The sequence below is a fragment of the Mustelus asterias genome, unplaced genomic scaffold (assembly GCF_964213995.1).
Source record: "Mustelus asterias unplaced genomic scaffold, sMusAst1.hap1.1 HAP1_SCAFFOLD_85, whole genome shotgun sequence".
NCBI lineage: Eukaryota > Metazoa > Chordata > Chondrichthyes > Carcharhiniformes > Triakidae > Mustelus > Mustelus asterias.
Window position 1 is genome coordinate 789,472 of NW_027590139.1, and position 17,381 is coordinate 806,852.

General features: G+C 46.9%; 3 protein-coding genes across 3 annotated transcripts in view; 1 reads left to right on the forward strand and 2 right to left on the reverse strand.

The window, feature by feature from the left end:
- LOC144483947 (uncharacterized) overlaps nucleotides 1-17,381 on the reverse strand; it is a 49,020-nt gene that overhangs the window by 10,165 nt on the left and 21,474 nt on the right. The gene's annotated exons all lie outside the window — the stretch shown is intronic.
- Nucleotides 401-3,847, reverse strand: LOC144483963 (uncharacterized). Its single transcript, XM_078202535.1, has 2 exons — nucleotides 3,788-3,847; nucleotides 401-2,463 (listed from the first exon to the last, which is right to left on the reverse strand). Exon 2 carries the CDS (start codon nucleotides 2,071-2,073, stop codon nucleotides 1,231-1,233), a length of 843 nt encoding a protein of 280 aa, XP_078058661.1. The 5' UTR covers nucleotides 2,074-2,463; nucleotides 3,788-3,847; the 3' UTR covers nucleotides 401-1,230.
- The window catches only part of LOC144483972 (uncharacterized), a 55,173-nt gene continuing 51,742 nt past the window's right edge, over nucleotides 13,951-17,381 (forward strand). Inside the window, 2 exon segments of the mRNA XM_078202549.1 lie at nucleotides 13,951-14,474; nucleotides 14,727-15,305. Coding sequence (XP_078058675.1) covers nucleotides 13,963-14,474; nucleotides 14,727-15,305 — 1,091 coding nt within the window. The 5' untranslated portion in view covers nucleotides 13,951-13,962.

Consider the following 17,381-nt stretch of genomic DNA (forward strand, 5'->3'; position numbering starts at 1 on the left):
GCAGACTCTGTACAGACAGTGACCCAAGGTGGAACTCAAACCCGGGTCTCTGGCGCTGTGAGGCAGCAGTGGGAACCACTGTGTCCTACAGAAATGTGTTGGGAGCTGTTGATTTTACAAGTTATCCGTGTTTTCAGAGCCACCACTTCATGTCCTGGTCTGAGAGGGATGGAGGGAAGTTAAAGTTAAGCTTTCTCCTTTACTGTTGATCGATACTTTGCTTTTTTATCTTTCTGACTTGTTACATTTTTAATGGTGAATAAACTTTCTGAATTCACCATTTAAAGTGTTCTTTCTTGCCATATGGTTAAGTCACTGGAACCTGGGTGAGTTATGATTAGGGAGGTTGTTGTAAACAAGTGAACCCCATAAATCTGAGTTCAAACAATTCAAAATTCTTACATATGGAATGCAATCCTTTATTCTGAGAGAAATTGAACATTGAAGTAAAGATGTTCTGCTTCAGTTATACAGGGTGTTGCTGAAACTGCATCTTGACTAGTGGCTGCAGTTTTTGTCTCCTATTAATCAAAGGATCGTAGAATCCCTACAGTACAGACAGAGGCCGTTCTGTCCATCGAGTCTGTACCAAACACCATCCCATCCAGGCCCTATTCCCATAACCACATGCATTTACTCCAGCCAGTCCGCCTGACACTAAAGGTCAATTTATCATGGCCAATCAACCTAACCCACACATCTTTGGACTGTGGGAGGAAACCGGAGCACCCGGAGGAAACCCACGCAGAGAATGTGCAAACTCCACACAGACAGTGACCCGGGCTGGAATTGAACCTGGGTCCCTGGTGTTATGATGCAGCAGTGCTAACCACTGTGCTGCCGTGCTGTCCCATTTTATAAATACCATGGAAGCAGTTCAGAGGAGGTTTACTAGATTGATTCCCAATCCAGTAGTGTGAAATATTAACACTGTTTCTCTCTCCATAAATGTTGCCAGACCTAATGCATTTTTGCAGTTCTTTCTGTATTTATTTCAGATCTACCTGTAGCGGTAGGAAAAATATTTATTATCCAGGATAAATAAATGTCCTTCATCAGCTTTTGTGGATCATTTCAGTGGAAATGTGCTCTCCCAGGCTCAAAGAAGCAAAGTCGTGAGACCGGCCAGTCCAGCAGAAAGAAACCCTCCGACCCTCCCCATTGACCAACTGTCAGAATGAACATGGTTCAGTCCTGGATGTGATTAATAGCAGCATCCAACCCCTGTCATCATTTGTGAACTCGCTGGTGTCTCCGCAGACTGGATGACTGAGTGAATCCCTTCCCACACAAACAGCAGGTGAACGGTCTCTCCCCAGTGTGAACTCGCTGGTGCTCCCGCAGGCTGGATGATGTTCTAAATCTCTTTGTGCAGTGAGAGCAGCTGAACGGTCTCTCCTCAGTGTGAATGCGCTGGTGGATAAGCAGATCCCGAGAACTTTTGAAACCATTGCCACAGTCAGAGCATTTAAAGGGTCTCTCCTGGGTGTGAGTGAGATTGTGACTCAGCAGGCTGGATGAATGAGTGAATCCCTTCCCACACACAGAGCAGGTGAACGGTCTCTCCCTGGTGTGAATTCGCTGGTGCTCCCGCAGGTGGGATGATGTTCTAAATGTCTTTGTGCAGTGAGAGCAGCTGAACGGTCTCTCCCCAGTGTGAATCCGCTGGTGGATCATCAGTTCCCGAGAGCTTTTGAAACTACTTCCACAGTCAGAGCATTTAAAGGGTTTCTCATTGCTGTGAGTGACTTTGTGTTTCGACAGGTTGGATAACTGCATAAATCCTTTCCCACAGACCAAGCAGATGAATGGTCTCTCTCCAGTGTGAACGCGCTGGTGTCTCTGCAGATCGGGTAAATGAGTGAATCCGTTCCCACACTCAAAGCAGATGAACGCTCTTTCTCCAGTGTGAACCAGTCGATGTCGCTGCAGATGATATAACCGAGTGAATCCCTTCCCACACACAGAACAGGTGTACAGCTTCTCTCCAGTGTGAATACGTCGATGAATTTGCAGCTCAGAGGGGGTTTTGCAACCCTTCCCACAGTCCCCACATTTCCACGGTTTCTCCATGGGGCAGGTGTCCTTGTGTTGCTCCAGGTTTGACCATCAGTTGAAGTCTCACACAGAACAAGATTATAGTGCCCTGCTGTGATGGGGCAATATTTTTTCAGGCTGTGTAACTGGGAGACTCTTTCCACAGTCAATGCATGGGAAAATCTCAGTTGATTGTGTGTGTGTGTGTGTGTGTGTGTGTGTGTGTGTGTGTGTGTGTGTGTCAGTCCTGTTCCAGTCACACTGATGTTTAAAGACTGCGAAAGCCGACAGAACAGAGAAACATTTCTCCTTCTGGATTCAAAGACCGAAGATATTCAGGTCCCGATGAATTGAGTGACTCTGTCAGATGTTGATGTGATGTTTGGTTTGAGATTTCTGTCTGTAAAATCCTCAACTTCTGATATCCTGTAAAAGGAGTTTACAAAGGTTATCACTGACAGTACAGGATAGAAATTCAGAACAGACAATTCGAGTTTCCATGGAACATTATTTCCACTCTCATTCCCCAAGAACTGCAAATCTCCATCCCACACACTCTCCCTCCATTCTCACTCTGCTGTATCTAATATTCACCCTCCCAATTCTCCTGTAGGTGCTGATTGACAGATCCATGCTCACTGCTTCCTGTCCTGGACAGAGAGAGCTGGAAATCTCCATGCAGGCTGCCAGACAGATATATGTCTATCTGACTGGACTAACAATGTGTGGAACATATCGACTGGATTCACTTCCTTTCCCTTCAGTTGCTGCAAGTCCCCAATTTCCCCCAGAATGAGAAAAGAAATGGAAAGGGGGAGAAAATAAAGTGTTTTACTCACAGATGTTGGCCTCTTTTAAGGCCAAACCAAATAAACAAACTCAAGTTAAATCAGGACAAAGTAAAAGGGGCAGCTCCCGAAAAGGAGGGGGAACAGCCCGAACAAAAATCAAAGTACAAAGGAAACTTAAAAACATCAAATCAAAGTGTGATTATTAGGGTCGATAACGCACCCCAACACCTGCAGTGCCCAACGGGGGCGGAAGGCGTCAACCGCGCCCGTGGACACCACATGCTCCCTCTCCAGTGACACCTGGCCACGAACGTAGCCGCAGTAGAGGGGCAGACAGTCAGGGTGGACGGCCCCCTCGATCGCCCGCTGCCTGGACCGATAAATGGCACGCTTCGCCAGGCCCAGGAGCAGGTTCACGAGGAAGTCGCCATCCTGACCCACCCCTCTCTGCGTGGGTTTCCTCCAGGTGGTCCGGTTTCCTCCCACGGTCCAAAGATGTGCGGGTTAAGTTGATTGGTCATGCTAAAACAAATTGCCACTTAGTGTCCTGGGATGCATAAATTCGAAGGATTAGCGGGTAAAATATGTAGGGATATGGGGGTAGGGCCTGGGTGGGATTGTGGTCGGTGCTGACTCGATGGGCCGAATGGCCTCTTTCTGTGCTGTAGGGTTTCTATGATTCTATTGTCCCTCTGAAGACAGAGGTTCTGAACCAGCCCCTGAAACCACGCCCATTGTGACCCGCCACCGACAGCAGCGCATGCGCTCTCCTTCCCCGCTGAAACAAGATGGCGGACGATAACCGGGGCCTGTTCCCGGGATAAAAGCCTGGGAGCTGTAAACCCAGGACCTGCAGGGTCTATTCGGGCCGTGCGGCCTACAGCGGGTGTTTGTGAAGCCAGAGCTCCCTCCCTACCCCGACTCCCGGCTCCATTTCTCCCGCAGCCCCACCGACTCACCCGTTGAAAAAAGCATCTCCCGCATTCATGGGGCTCTGGGCAAAGTGACACTGCGCACGCTCCAGATATAGCACCGCGCCTGCGCAATAGGCTCCTGTGGAATGAATAGGACACGTTCACACCCGCAGGGGCACCTGGGAATTAATGGCGTCATTGTCAATCAAAGACAATAATAGAAAATTATCTTGTGCAATTAAGATCAATTAATTTTTAAAAATGCATTCCTCGGAATTTGTGCGCTGCCATTCTCTATTTCTAAAATTAATTTAAACCAGTGCTCTCCTGTGGGAATACCCCGAGTTTTAAAAACTTTTCCCACTGGTTTCCTCTCCTCTCTCTGCTCTCCTGAAGGTGCTCATACTGGTTGGGTAAGTCCCACAGAGACTGGTTTCTTGCACTTTCTTTCTCCTGATGCTGACTATTCTGTTTTATGGAATGATACATCACAGATGGAAACCACTTGGCACATCCTGCCCAGTCGGGCTGTCTTTAAGATTTGTCCAATTAATCCCACAGCCCTGCTGGCAGAGTGAGAACGATATCTATATGTACTGCAGCAATGCAGGAGGTGAATGGAAAATGTTTTCCAGTTGCATACCTCTCAGACACACTCACCCCTAGAAAGATAAATTGGCCCTGTGTACTAAGAACAAAGAAAATTGCAGCACAGGAACTGGCCGTTCGGCCCTCCAAGCCTGCACCGACCATACTGCCCGACTTAACTAAAACCCACTACCCTCCCAGGGACCATATCCCTCTATTCCCATCTCATTCATGTACTTGTCAAGACGTCGCTTAAAAGTCAAGACCGTATCTGCTTCCACTACCTCCCCCGGCAATGAATACCAGGCACCCACCACTCTCTGTGTAAAACATCTGCCTCGTACATCTCTTTTAAACTTTACCCCTCGCACCTTAAACCTATTCCCCACAGTAATTGACTCTTCCACCCTGGGAAAAAGCTTCTGACAATCCACTCTTTCCATGCCTCTCATAATCTTGTAGACTTCTATCAGGTCTCCCCTCAACCTCCATCGCTCAAGTGAGAACAAACCAAGTTTCTCCAACCTCTCCTCAAAGCTAATGCCCTCCATACCAGGCAACATCCTGGTAAATCTTTTCTGGACCCTCTCCAAAGCCTTCCTTCTGGTAGTGTGGCGACCAGAATTGAACACTATATTCCACGTGCGGCCTAACTAAGGTTCTATAAAGCTGCAACATGGCTTGCCAATTTTAAACTCAATGCCCCAGCCGATGAAGGTAAGCATGCCGTATACCTTCTTGATGACCTTCTCCATCTGCATTGCCACTTTCAGTAATCTGTGTACCTGTACACCCAGATCCCTCTGCCTATCAATATTGTTAAAGGTTCTGCCATTTACTGTATATTTCCTATCTGTATTAGACCTTCCAAACGGCATTACCTCACATTTGTCCGGATTAAACTCCATCTGTCATCTCTCCACCCAAGTCTCCAACTGGCCTATATCCTGCTGTATCCTCTGATGGTCCTCATCACTATCCGCAAATCCACCAACCTTTGTGTCGTCCGCAAACGTACCTATCAATCCAGTTACATTTTCCTCCAAATCATTTATATATATTATATATATCCTGTGTGAATTCGCTGTTGTGTCCAAAGACTGGATGGCCCAGCAAAATCCTTCCCACACAAGGAGCAGGTGAACAATCTCTCCCCAGTGTGAACTCGCTGATGTGCACTGAGGTTGGATGAACATGAGAACCCCTTTCCACAGGTGGAGCAGCTGAACGGCCTCTCCTCAGTGTGAATTTGCTGGTGTAACAGCAGGTGGGATAGTGAATCCTTTCCCAAACACAGAACAGATGGCCTCTCTCCAGTGTGACTGAGTCTATGGTTTTCCAGCAAGTACAGATAATTGAATCCTTTATCACAATCATCACATTTCCATGGTTTCTCCATTTTCCCAGCCCTAATGTGACCGTGTCGATGGGTTTCCAACCGGGATGGATAATTGAATCCTTTACCACAATCCTCACATTTCCACGGTTTGTCCATGGTGCTGGTGTCCTTCTGTCTCTCCAGGTTGGATGATTAGTTGAAGCCTCATCCACATACAGACCATGGTGTGATGTTTTTCAGGCTATGTAACTGGTTAAAGCTCTATCCACAGTCAGTTCACTGGAGCACTCTCACTTGGGTGTATGTGTGTGTCTCAGTTCTTTTTCTGTCACATTGAATTTCGAAATTTTCTTCCACTGACAAAACAGGGAACGATTTATCCCTCCACTGTCAAAAGCAATCATATTTAGGTCATGATGAATCGAATGGCTCTGTCAGACTTTGATGTGAAGTTTAGTTTGAGTTTCCTGTCTGTGAATCTTCCTCTTCTAGTTCCCTGCACAAAGAGCTTTAAAAAACTGCTTCAGAACAGACAATTTCAGTTTCCACGAAACATTTCTCTGTCTCATTTATCTTGAGCTGTAATCCCCATCCCACACACTCTCTCTTGTCCCTGAGCTGAAATCAATCTCATTGCCCCATCTCCACTCTGAGCCCAGCTCCCTCTCCCTCCAGCTGGATTCAGTCCTGCAGGCCATGTGCAGATTGAGAGTACAATCAAGGAGTCAATTATTTTCCGTCCAAGTCAGGGGCCGTGCAGCCCCACTGACTCTGTTGTTACCACAATGGGCACACGTGCTCTGCTCACCAATGAAACACCACAATGACCATTAACATCGGCCTGTTCCTTGGAAAAGCTCCATTTTATTTGTGCCACAACAGCAGCGGAATTACCTCCTGCACAGGCACAAAGGTATCATCAGTCACAGAAAATAATTGCAGCTGGTGTCTCAAACCTCATTTTACCATTTGCTCCCAGACATTCTCAATTCAATTTTGAAATGCAAACTGAAATCTGGCAAAGTGGGGTAAATTAAACACATTTTAATGGTCATTTTCAGAATGACTATTTCCGAGAATTAATTCCCAAGTCAGGAAATTAAAATTCTCATCAGCAATGTCGGCGGCACAGTGGTTAGCACTGCTGCCTCACAGCTCCAGGGACCTGGGTTTGATTCCCAACTTGGGTCGCTGTCCGTGTGGAGTCTGCCCATTCTCCCCATGTCAGCGTGGGTTTTCTCCAGATGCTCCGGTTTCCTCCCATTGTCCAAAGATATGCCAGTTACGTGCATTGGCTATGCTAAATTGCCCCTTCGTGTCCCGGGATGAGTAGGTTAGAGGGATTAGCAGGTTACATATGTGGGGTTATGGGAATAGGGCCTAGGTGGGATTGTTGTCGGTGCAGACTCGATGGGCCGAACAACCTCCTTCAGCACTGTCGGGATATGAAATACATTGGGAGAATTGCTATTTTAATGGGTATTTTCACAAATGCTATAAAATGATTTTTCAACACAAATTAATATTTTCTTCAACAGATGATTAATAAATAAAAAGTATTTAATAAAACAACCACCCAGTGTGGGGTTCAGGATTCTAACTCAGGGTTTCTGAGCTCCAGGAACCACTAACTGAACCAACCGAGAATTGTCTCCACAAAACTTCCCCAACTCCCTCCCGGGAAAAAGCTGCAAACCCGGGAGCTGCAGCTTTTTACTGGGGGTGTTGGGGCCTCCAGCGGGTGTTTGTGAATCCTCCCCGCCCACCTCCCAGGGTTTCTTTCCTTCCCAGAGATCAGAGTCCTCATTGATTTGAGGCCAAAGTGTAACCTGTTATTTATTGTCCCCCTCCCCCATCCTCTGATGTGAACCATCCCCCAGTGGCTGAGCCAGGATGGGGCCGTTAACCTGGGCCTGTTCCCGGGAGGGAGAAGCCCCGCAGCTGCAAACCAGGGAGCTGACAATGATTCTGAAGGGTTTGCGGATCCACAAAGTGTTTCCAAATCCTCCCAGCCACCGCCTAACGCTGACTCCGCTTCTCCGGGACAAACAAGCGCCAAGGACAGCAATGACACTGCGCATGCTCCACATCACAATAAGAAGTTTAACAACACCAGGTTAAAGTCCAACAGGTTTATTTGGTAGCAAAAGCCACACAAGCTTTCGAGGCTCTAAGCCCCTTCTTCAGGTGAGTGGGAATTCTGTTCACAAACAGAATTTATAAAGACACAGACTCAATTTACATGAATAATGGTTGGAATGCGAATACTTACAACTAATCCAGTCTTTAAGAAACAAAACAATGGGAGTGGAGAGAGCATCAAGACAGGCTAAAAAGATGTGTATTGTCTCCAGACAAGACAGCCAGTGAAACTCTGCAGGTCCACGCAACTGTGGGAGTTACAAATATTGCGTCCACAGTTGCGTGGACCTGCAGAGTTTCACTGGCTGTCTTGTCTGGAGACAATACACATCTTTTTAGCCTGTCTTGATGCTCTCTCCACTCCCATTGTTTTGTTTCTTAAAGACTTGATTAGTTGTAAGTATTCGCATTCCAACCATTATTCATGTAAATTGAGTCTGTGTCTTTATAAATTCTGTTTGTGAACAGAATTCCCACTCACCTGAAGAAGGGGCTTAGAGCTTCGAAAGCTTGTGTGGCTTTTGCTACCAAATAAACCTGTTGGACTTTAACCTGGTGTTGTTAAACTTCTTACTGTGTTTACCCCAGTCCAACGCCGGCATCTCCACATCATGACCACATCACAATGCCCGGGGACTGATTGACGGCAGCTCCGGACCAATAGGAAGAGGGGGCGGGTCTGGAGGACCGAGCTGGAGCGGCTGGTCCTCCAACCAATCGGAGTGAAGGAGGGGCGGGACCTGAAGCATTCGCAGTGCGGGTAATGGCGACGGACGGACGGTTTTAACTCGGAAGCGAGATCAATACGAGGTAGAGGGCGGCGTGCGGGGAATGATAAATGTGGCGGGTGGGTGGAGAGACTTTGTAAACATGTTGTTCAAACCCAATCCCCGGAAATGAACTTCCCGGTTCCCCCCCTTTGTACCAAATGGAGCGGCAGCTTGTAGTGTTAGACCCGGGCTGACTGCCGCCATTGAGGCTGCATGTGGGAGGCCGGCAGGGATTGTGATCGGAGAGTGAAGCCCTGACGTCACAATGGAATGGGTGGGAGTGTGAGGTCACAATGGAATGGGTGAGAGTGTGACGTCACAATGGAATGGGTGAGAGTGTGATGTCACAATGGAATGGGTGAGGGTTCCAGATGAGCTGAGACTGGGCTGGAGTCGGGCGATGGCACTGACATGTGGCCCGGTGGCACAGTGGTTAGTGCAGCTGCCTAACAGCGCCAGGGACCCGGGTTCAATTCCAGCCTCGGGTCGCTGTCTGTGCAGAGTTTCTTCATTCTCCCCGTGTCTGGGTGGGTTTCCTCCGGGTGTTCCGGTTTCCTTCCACAGTCCAAAGATGTGCCGGTTAGACGGATTGGCCATGATAAATTGCCACTTGGTATCAGGGGGATTAACAGGTAAATATGTGGATAGGGTCTGGATGGGATTGTTGTCGGTGCAGGCTCGATGGGCTGAATGGCCTCCTCCGACAATGTATTTTATGATTCATTACTGTTAATTAATTAATTACTTTGAATGAAGGTGGTCTTGATGATGATGTGGACGTGGCTGGAAGCTCATATTGGGATGAACTATTTCACCCTGGTTGTGAACAGCCTAGTTCAGCCTCAGACAGTAAGTAATCTCACAACACCAGGTTAAAATCCAACAGGTTAATTTGGTGGCATAAGCCACAGGATTTTGGAGCGCTGCTCTTCATCAGGTGAGTGGGAGTTCTATTCACAAACAGGGCACAGAGACACAAACTCAATTTACAAAATAATGGTTGGAAGAGTCTTTACAGGTAATCAAGTCTTAAAGGTACAGACAATGTGAGTGGAGAGAGGGTGAAGCACAGGTTAAAGAGATGTGTATTGTCTCCAGCCAGGACAGTTAGTGAGATTTTGCAAGCCCAGGCAAGTTGTGGGGGTTACAGACAGTGTGACATGAACCCAAGAACCCGGTTGAGGCCGTCCTCATGTGTGATTGACAGATCCATGCTCACTGCTTCTTGCCCTGGATGCAGAGAGCTGAAAATTTCCATGCAGGCTGCCAGACAAATAAATAAGAACATAAGAACATAAGAAATAGGAGCAGGAGTAGGCCATCTAGCCCCTCGAGCCTGCCCGGCATTCAATAAGATCATGGCTAATCTGACGTGGATCAGTACCACTTACCCGCCTGATCCCCATAACCCTTAATTCCCTTACCGATCAGGAATCCATCCATCCGCGCTTTAAACATATTCAGCGAGGTAGCCTCCACCACCTCAGTGGGCAGAGAATTCCAGAGATTCACCACCCTCTGGGAGAAGAAGTTCCTCCTCAACTCTGTCTTAAACCGACCCCCCTTTATTTTGAGGCTGTGTCCTCTAGTTTTAACTTCCTTACTAAGTGGAAAGAATCTCTCCGCCTCCACCCTATCCAGCCCCCGCATTATCTTATAAGTCTCCATAAGATCCCCCCTCATCCTTCTAAACTCCAACGAGTACAAACCCAATCTCCTCAGCCTCTCCTCATAATCCAAACCCCTCATCTCCGGTATCAACCTGGTGAACCTCCTCTGCACTCCCTCCAATGCCAATATATCCTTCCTCATATAAGGGGACCAATACTGCACACAGTATTCCAGCTGCGGCCTCACCAATGCCCTGTACAGGTGCATCAAGACATCCCTGCTTTTATATTCTATCCCCTTCGCAATATAGGCCAACATCCCATTTGCCTTCTTGATCACCTGTTGTACCTGCAGACTGGGCTTTTGCATCTCATGCACAAGGACCCCCAGGTCCCTTTGCACGGTAGCATGTTTTAATTTGTTTCCATTGAGATAGTAATCCCATTTGTTATTATTTCCTCAAGTGTATAACCTCGCATTTCTCAACGTTATACTCCATTTGCCATATCCTCGCCCACTCACTCAGCCTGTCCAAATCTCTCTGCAGATCTTCTCCGTCCTCCACACGATTCACTTTTCCACTTATCTTTGTGTCGTCTGCAAACTTTGTTACCCTACACTCCGTCCCCTCCTCCAGACCATCTATATAAATGGTAAACAGTTGAGGCCCGAGTACCGATCCCTGCGGCACGCCACTAGTTACCTTCCTCCAACCGGAAAAACACCCATTTATTCCGACTCTTTGCTTCCTGTCGGATAGCCAGTCCCCAATCCACTTTAACACACTACCCCCAACTCCGTGTGCCCTAATCTTCTTCAGCAGCCTTTTATGGGGCACCTTATCAAACGCCTTTTGGAAATCCAAAAACACCGCATCCACCGGTTCTCCTCCATCAACCGCCCTAGTCACATCTTCATAAAAATCCAACATGTTCGTCAAGCACGACTTTCCCCTCATGAATCCATGCTGCGTCTGATTGATCGAACCATTTCTATCCAGATGCCCTGCTATCTCCTCTTTAATAATGGATTCCAGCATTTTCCCTACTACAGACGTTAAGCTGACCGGCCTATAGTTACCCGCCTTTTGTCTCCTTCCTTTTTTAAACAGCGGCGTAACATTAGCCGTTTTCCAATCAACCGGCACTACCCCAGAATGCAACGAGTTTTGATAAATAATCACTAACGCATCCACTATTACCTCTGACATTTCTTTCAATACCCTGGGATGCTTTCCATCCGGACCCGGGGACTTGTCCACCTTCAGTCCCATTAGTCTACCCAGCACTGCCTCTCTGGTAACATTAATTGTATTAATGGGATACGGCACGGTAGCACAGTGGTTAGCACTGCTGCTTCACAGCTCCAGGGTCCCGGGTTCGATTCCCGGCTCGGGTCACTGTCTGTGTGGAGTTTGCACATTCTCCTCGTGTCTGCGTGGGTTTCCTCCGGGTGCTCCGGTTTCCTCCCACAGTCCAAAGATGTGCGGGTTAGGTTGATTGGCCAGGTTAAAAAAATTGCCCCTTAGAGTCCTGGGATGCGTAGGTTAGAGGGATTAACGGGTAAAATATGTGGGGGTAGGGCCTGGGTGGGATTGTGGTCGGTGCAGACTCGATGGGCCGAATGGCCTCCTTCTGCACTGTAGGGTTTCTATGATTTCTATGAAGTATTTCTCCTGCTGCCAACCCTCTATCGTTAATATTTGGCAAACTATTTGTGTCCTCCACCGTGAAGACCGACACAAAAAACTTATTTAAAGACTCAGCCATATCCTCATTTCCCACTATTAACTCCCCCCTCTCGTCCTCCAAGGGTCCAACATTCACTCTAGCCACTCTATTCCTTTTTATATATTTATAAAAACTTTTACTATCATTTTTTATATTAATTGCTAGCCTAGCTTCATAGTCTATCCTTCCTTTCTTTATCACTTTCTTAGTTTCTCTTTGTTGTTTCTTAAATTTTTCCCAATCACTTGTTTCTCCACTATTTTTGGCCACTCTGTACGCAGCTGTTTTTATTTTAATACTCTCCTTTATTTCCTTCGTTATCCACGGCTGGTTCTCCCTTTTCTTACAATCCTTGTTTTTGGCTGGAATATATTTTTGCTGAGAACTGAAAAGGATCTCCTTAAAAATCCTCCACTGTTCTCAGCTATCCTACCTGCCAGCCTGCTCTCCCAGTCTACCTTAGCCAATTCATCCCTCATCCTATCATATTTCCCTCTGTTCAAACAGAGGACACTGGTTTGGGACCAAACTTTCTCCTCTTCCATCTGAATCAGAAATTCGACCATATTGTGGTCACTAGACCCAAGAGGGTCCTTCACAATAAGATCCTTAATTCTACCTACCTCGTTACACAATACCAGATCCAAAATAGCTCGTTCCCTCGTCGGTTCCGTAACATGCTGTTCAAGGAAACTATCCCGACAGCATTCTAAGAACTCTTCCTCCATTCCACCCTTACCGACTTGAGTCTGCCAGTCAATGTGCATGTTGAAGTCCCCCATGATTATTGCCGTTCCGTTTTTACACGCATCCCTTATCTGCTTGTTTATAGCCCTCCCTACCTCAACATTATTATTTGGGGGCCAATATACCACACCTACTAGTGTCTTTCTCCCTCTACTATTCCTCATCTCTACCCATAATGATTCCACGTTTTGTTCCTCAGAGCCTATGTCATCCCTCAGTACTACCCTGATATTATCTCTTATTAATAGCGCGACCCCACCACCTTTTCCTTCCTGTCTATTCTTCCTAAACGCCTGATACCCCTGGATATTCATCTCCCAGTCCTGGTCACCTTTCAGCCACGTTTCTGTAATGGCCACTAGATCGTACCCACTTGTGCTGATTTGCACCATCAACTCATTTACCTTGTTCCGAATGCTTCGTGCATTCAGGCAAAGTGTCCTTATTCCAGCTTTTATCTGGACCCGCTTTGATGAGTCTACATTACTGGAGTAAAAATGTGTGGAATATACAGACCGAATTCACTTCATTCCCTTCAGTTGCTGCAAGTCCCCAATTTCCCCCAGAATGAGAAAAGAAATGGAAAGGGGGAAACATTGATTTCCTCCCAGATGTTGTCCAGAGGAGGAAGTTTCAATCTGAAGCTCATTGGACAACTTCCGCATTGTGACGTCACAATGGAGCCTGCCTGAATCAGCGAATAGGAATCTCTCTTCCTACATCAAGAGCTGATGTTTCTTGTCTAGATGACCCTTTGTCAAAGCTCTGAAACATCTGTTCTTTTCTCTCCATACAGATGCTGCCAGACCTGCTGAGAATGGGGAGACAGTGTGTGGGATGGAGATTTACAGCTTTTGGGGAATGAGAGAGGCAAGAATGTTCCATAGAAATTGTCTGTTCTGAATTTCTATGCTGTACTGACACTGATGACTTTTGTAAACTCGTTTTACAGGATATTGAAAGAGGAATCACAGGCCGAAATCTCAAACGTCATGTCTAGACGTGACAGAGTCATATTCCTTGGGACCTCAATATCATCGGACTTTGAATCCAGAAGGAGAAATGATTGTCCGGTCTGTCGATTTGAAATGTCAGTGTGAGTGAAAAAGCATCAACACACTGCCACACTTGAGTGAGTGTGTTCCAATGCACTGACTAAAAAGCTTGAACCATTTACACAGTTTGAATAAATATCACACCGTTCACAGCGGGTAGAGACTGTAATCTTGTTCTGAGTATGGGCGAAGTTTCAACTAATTGTCCAGTCAAGAGAGAGGTAAGGACACCTGCACCATGGAGAAACCATGGAAATGTGGGGACTGTGGGAAGGGATACAGAGCCCCATCTAAGCTGGAAGCTCATCGACGCAGCCACACTGGGGAGAGACCATTCACCTGCTCTCAATGTGGGAAGGGATTCACTCGATTATCCCTCCTGCAGAGACACCAGCAAGTTCACACTGGAGAGAGGCCATTTTCCTGCTCTCAATGTGAGAAGGGATTCAGTCAGTTATCCGACCTGCAGAGACACCAGCGAGTTCACACTGGGGAGAGGCCGTTCACCTGCTCTCAGTGTGGGAAGGGATTCACTCAGTTATCCAGCCTGCGGACACATGAACGAGTTCACACTGGGGAGAGGCCATTCACCTGCTCTCAGTGTGGGAAGGGATTCATTCTGTTATCCAGCCTGCGGATACACCAGCGAGTTCACACTGGGGAGAAACCATTCACCTGCTCTCAGTGTGGGAAGGGATTCATTCAGTTATCCAGCTTGCAGAAACACCAGCAAGTTCACACAGGAGAGAGGCTGTTCACCTGCTCTCAGTGTGGGAAGGGATTCACTCGGTCATCCCTCCTGCAGAGACACCAGCGAGTTCACAGTGGGGAGAGGCCATTCAACTGTTCTCAGTGTGGGAAGGGATTCACTCAGTCATCCATCCTGCGGACACACCAGCGAGTTCACACTGGGGAGAGATCGTTCACCTGCTCTCAGTGTGGGAAGGGATTCACTCAGTCAGCCGACCTGCAGAGACACCAGCTCCGTCACACAGGGGAGAGGCCGTTCACCTGCTCTCAGTGTGGGAAGGGATTCATTCTGTTATCCAGCCTGCGAATACACCAGTGAGTTCACACTGGGGAGAAACCATTCATCTGTTCTCAGTGTGGGAAGGGATTCACTAACTCATCTGATCTGCGGACACACCAGCGAGTTCACACAGGGGAGAGGCCGTTCACCTGCTCTCAGTGTGGGAAGGGATTCACTCAGTCATCCCACCTACAGAGACACCAGTGAGTTCACACTGGGGAGAAACCATTCATCTGTTCTCAGTGTGGGAAGGGATTCACTAACTCATCTGATCTGCGGACACACCAGCGAGTTCACACAGGGGAGAGGCCGTTCACCTGCTCTCAGTGTGGGAAGGGATTCACTCAGTCATCCCACCTGCAGAGACACCAGCGAGTTCACACTGGGGAGAGACCATTCGACTGTTCTCAGTGTGGGAAGGGATTCACTCAGTCATCCAACTTGCAGACACACCAGCGAGTTCACACTGGGGAGAGGCCGTTCACCTGCTCTCAATGTGGGAAGGGATTCAGAGTTTCATCCCACCTGCTGAGACACCAACAAGTTCACGAGTGATGACAGGGGTTGGATTCTGCTGTTATTGTTTCTGCTCTCAATTATATCCAGGACTGCATTTTGTTCATTCTCACAGTTGGTCAATGGGGAGGGTCGGAGGGTTTCTTTCTGCTGGACTGGCCGGTCTCATGACTTTGCCTCCAGTGGGCTGATGCTCTTTGAGTCTTGTTGCGAATACCTGGTTTTTAGATTTCACAAGGATCACAGAGTGACAGGATGTTAGGAAGTTATAGAGGTTTACAACATGGAAACAGGCCCTTCGGCCCAACTTGTCCATTCCGCTCAGTTTTTACCACTAAGCTAGTCCCAATTGCCCGTATTTTGCCCATATCCCTCTATACCCATCTTACCCGTGTAACTGTCTAAATGCTTTTGAAAAGACAGTATTGTACCCACCTCTACCACTGCCTCTGGCAACTCGTTCCAGACACTCACCACGACCTGAGTGAAAAACTGCCCCTCTGGACCCTTTTGTATCTCTCTCCTCTCACCTTAAACCTCAAACTAAGAACAAGAAATGTATCGATAAAATGATTAGAGAATAGAGCCAACGTTTTGAGTCTGGATGATACTTCATGAGAGCTGTTATGAAGGGTCATCCAGTATTGAAACTTTGGCTCCATTCTTCACAGGTGCTGTCAGACCTACTGAGATTTTCCAGCATTTTGTGTTTTTGTTTCAGATTCCGGTATCTGCAGTATTTTACTCTTCTGATGAAATGATTAGTTCTGATTGGAATCCCCATGACCCTCCTTCAAAACAGAGGGAGTGGTGGCAGAAGGAGAAAAATGATAAGGATGATAAAGTCTGGGTTCTGATTCTCCGAGCCCATGTAGAATTAACAAAATGAGTGAACCAGTTTATAAAGAACAGAAGTTACCCATCCCTAACAAAAACTGATCAAATTAAAATAATTAGGTTGAGGAAGAGAACAAAAGAATTCATAGATAAAGTTTAAAATCAACTTTGTTTTGTTGTTAGAGAAGTTTTTAAAAATTATGTAAAGTGATGTAACTGTGTGCCAAGTTTCTTCTCACTCCCCACCCCTTTCGGTTCTGTAGAAAAGTTAACCCTTTCAGCAGACAGTTGATTTAGTCATGGAGTCATAGAGGTTTCCAGCTTGGAAACGGGCCCTTCAGCCCAACTTGTCCATGCCGCCCCTTTTTTAACCCCTGTGCTCATCCCAATTGTCCACGTTTGGCCCATATCCCTCGACACCCATCTTACCCATGTAACTGTCTAAACGCTTTTTAAAAGACAAAATTGTACCTGCCTCTACTACTACCTCTGGCACCTTTTTCCAGACACTCACCACCCTCTGTGTGAAACAAGTGCCCCTCTGGACCCTTCTGTATCTCTCCCCTCTCACCTTAAACCTATGCCCTCTAGTTTTAGACTCCCCTCCCTTTGGGAAAAGATATTGACTATCTAGCTGATCTATGCCCCTCATTATTTTATAGACCTCTATAAGTTCACCCCTAAGCCTCCTACGTTCCAGGGAAAAAAGTCCCAGTCTATCCAGCCTCTCTTTATAACTCAAATCATCAAGTCCCGGTAGCATCCTAATAAATCTTTTCTGCAGTCTTTCTAGTTTAATAATATCCTTTCTATCATAGGGTGACCAGAACTGTACACAGTATTCCAAGTGTGGCCTTACCAATGTCTTGTAAAACTTCAACAAGACATTCCAACTCCTGTATTCAATGTTCTGACCAACATGCAGAATGCCTTCTTCACCACTCTGTCCACCTGCAACTCCATTTTCAAGGAGCTATGTACCTGTACCCCTAAATTTCTGTTCTGTAACTCTCCCCAACACCCTACCATTAACTGAGTAAGTCCTGTCCTGGTTCGATCGCCCAAAATGTATTACCTCGCATTTATCTAAATTAAACTCCATCTGCCATTCGTCAGCCCACTGGTCCAATTGATCAAGATCGCGCTACAATCCTAGATAGCCTTCTCCACTGTCCACGATGCCACCAACTTTGGTGTCATCTGAAAACTTACTAACCATGCCTCCTACATTCTCATCCACATCATTAATATAAATGACAAATAACAGTGGACCC

What these genes read in the sequence shown, in the direction of transcription:
- LOC144483963 (XM_078202535.1), bottom strand. Translation starts at nt 2,073, where the DNA reads ATGGAGAAACCGTGGAAATGTGGGGACTGTGGGAAGGGTTGCAAAACC.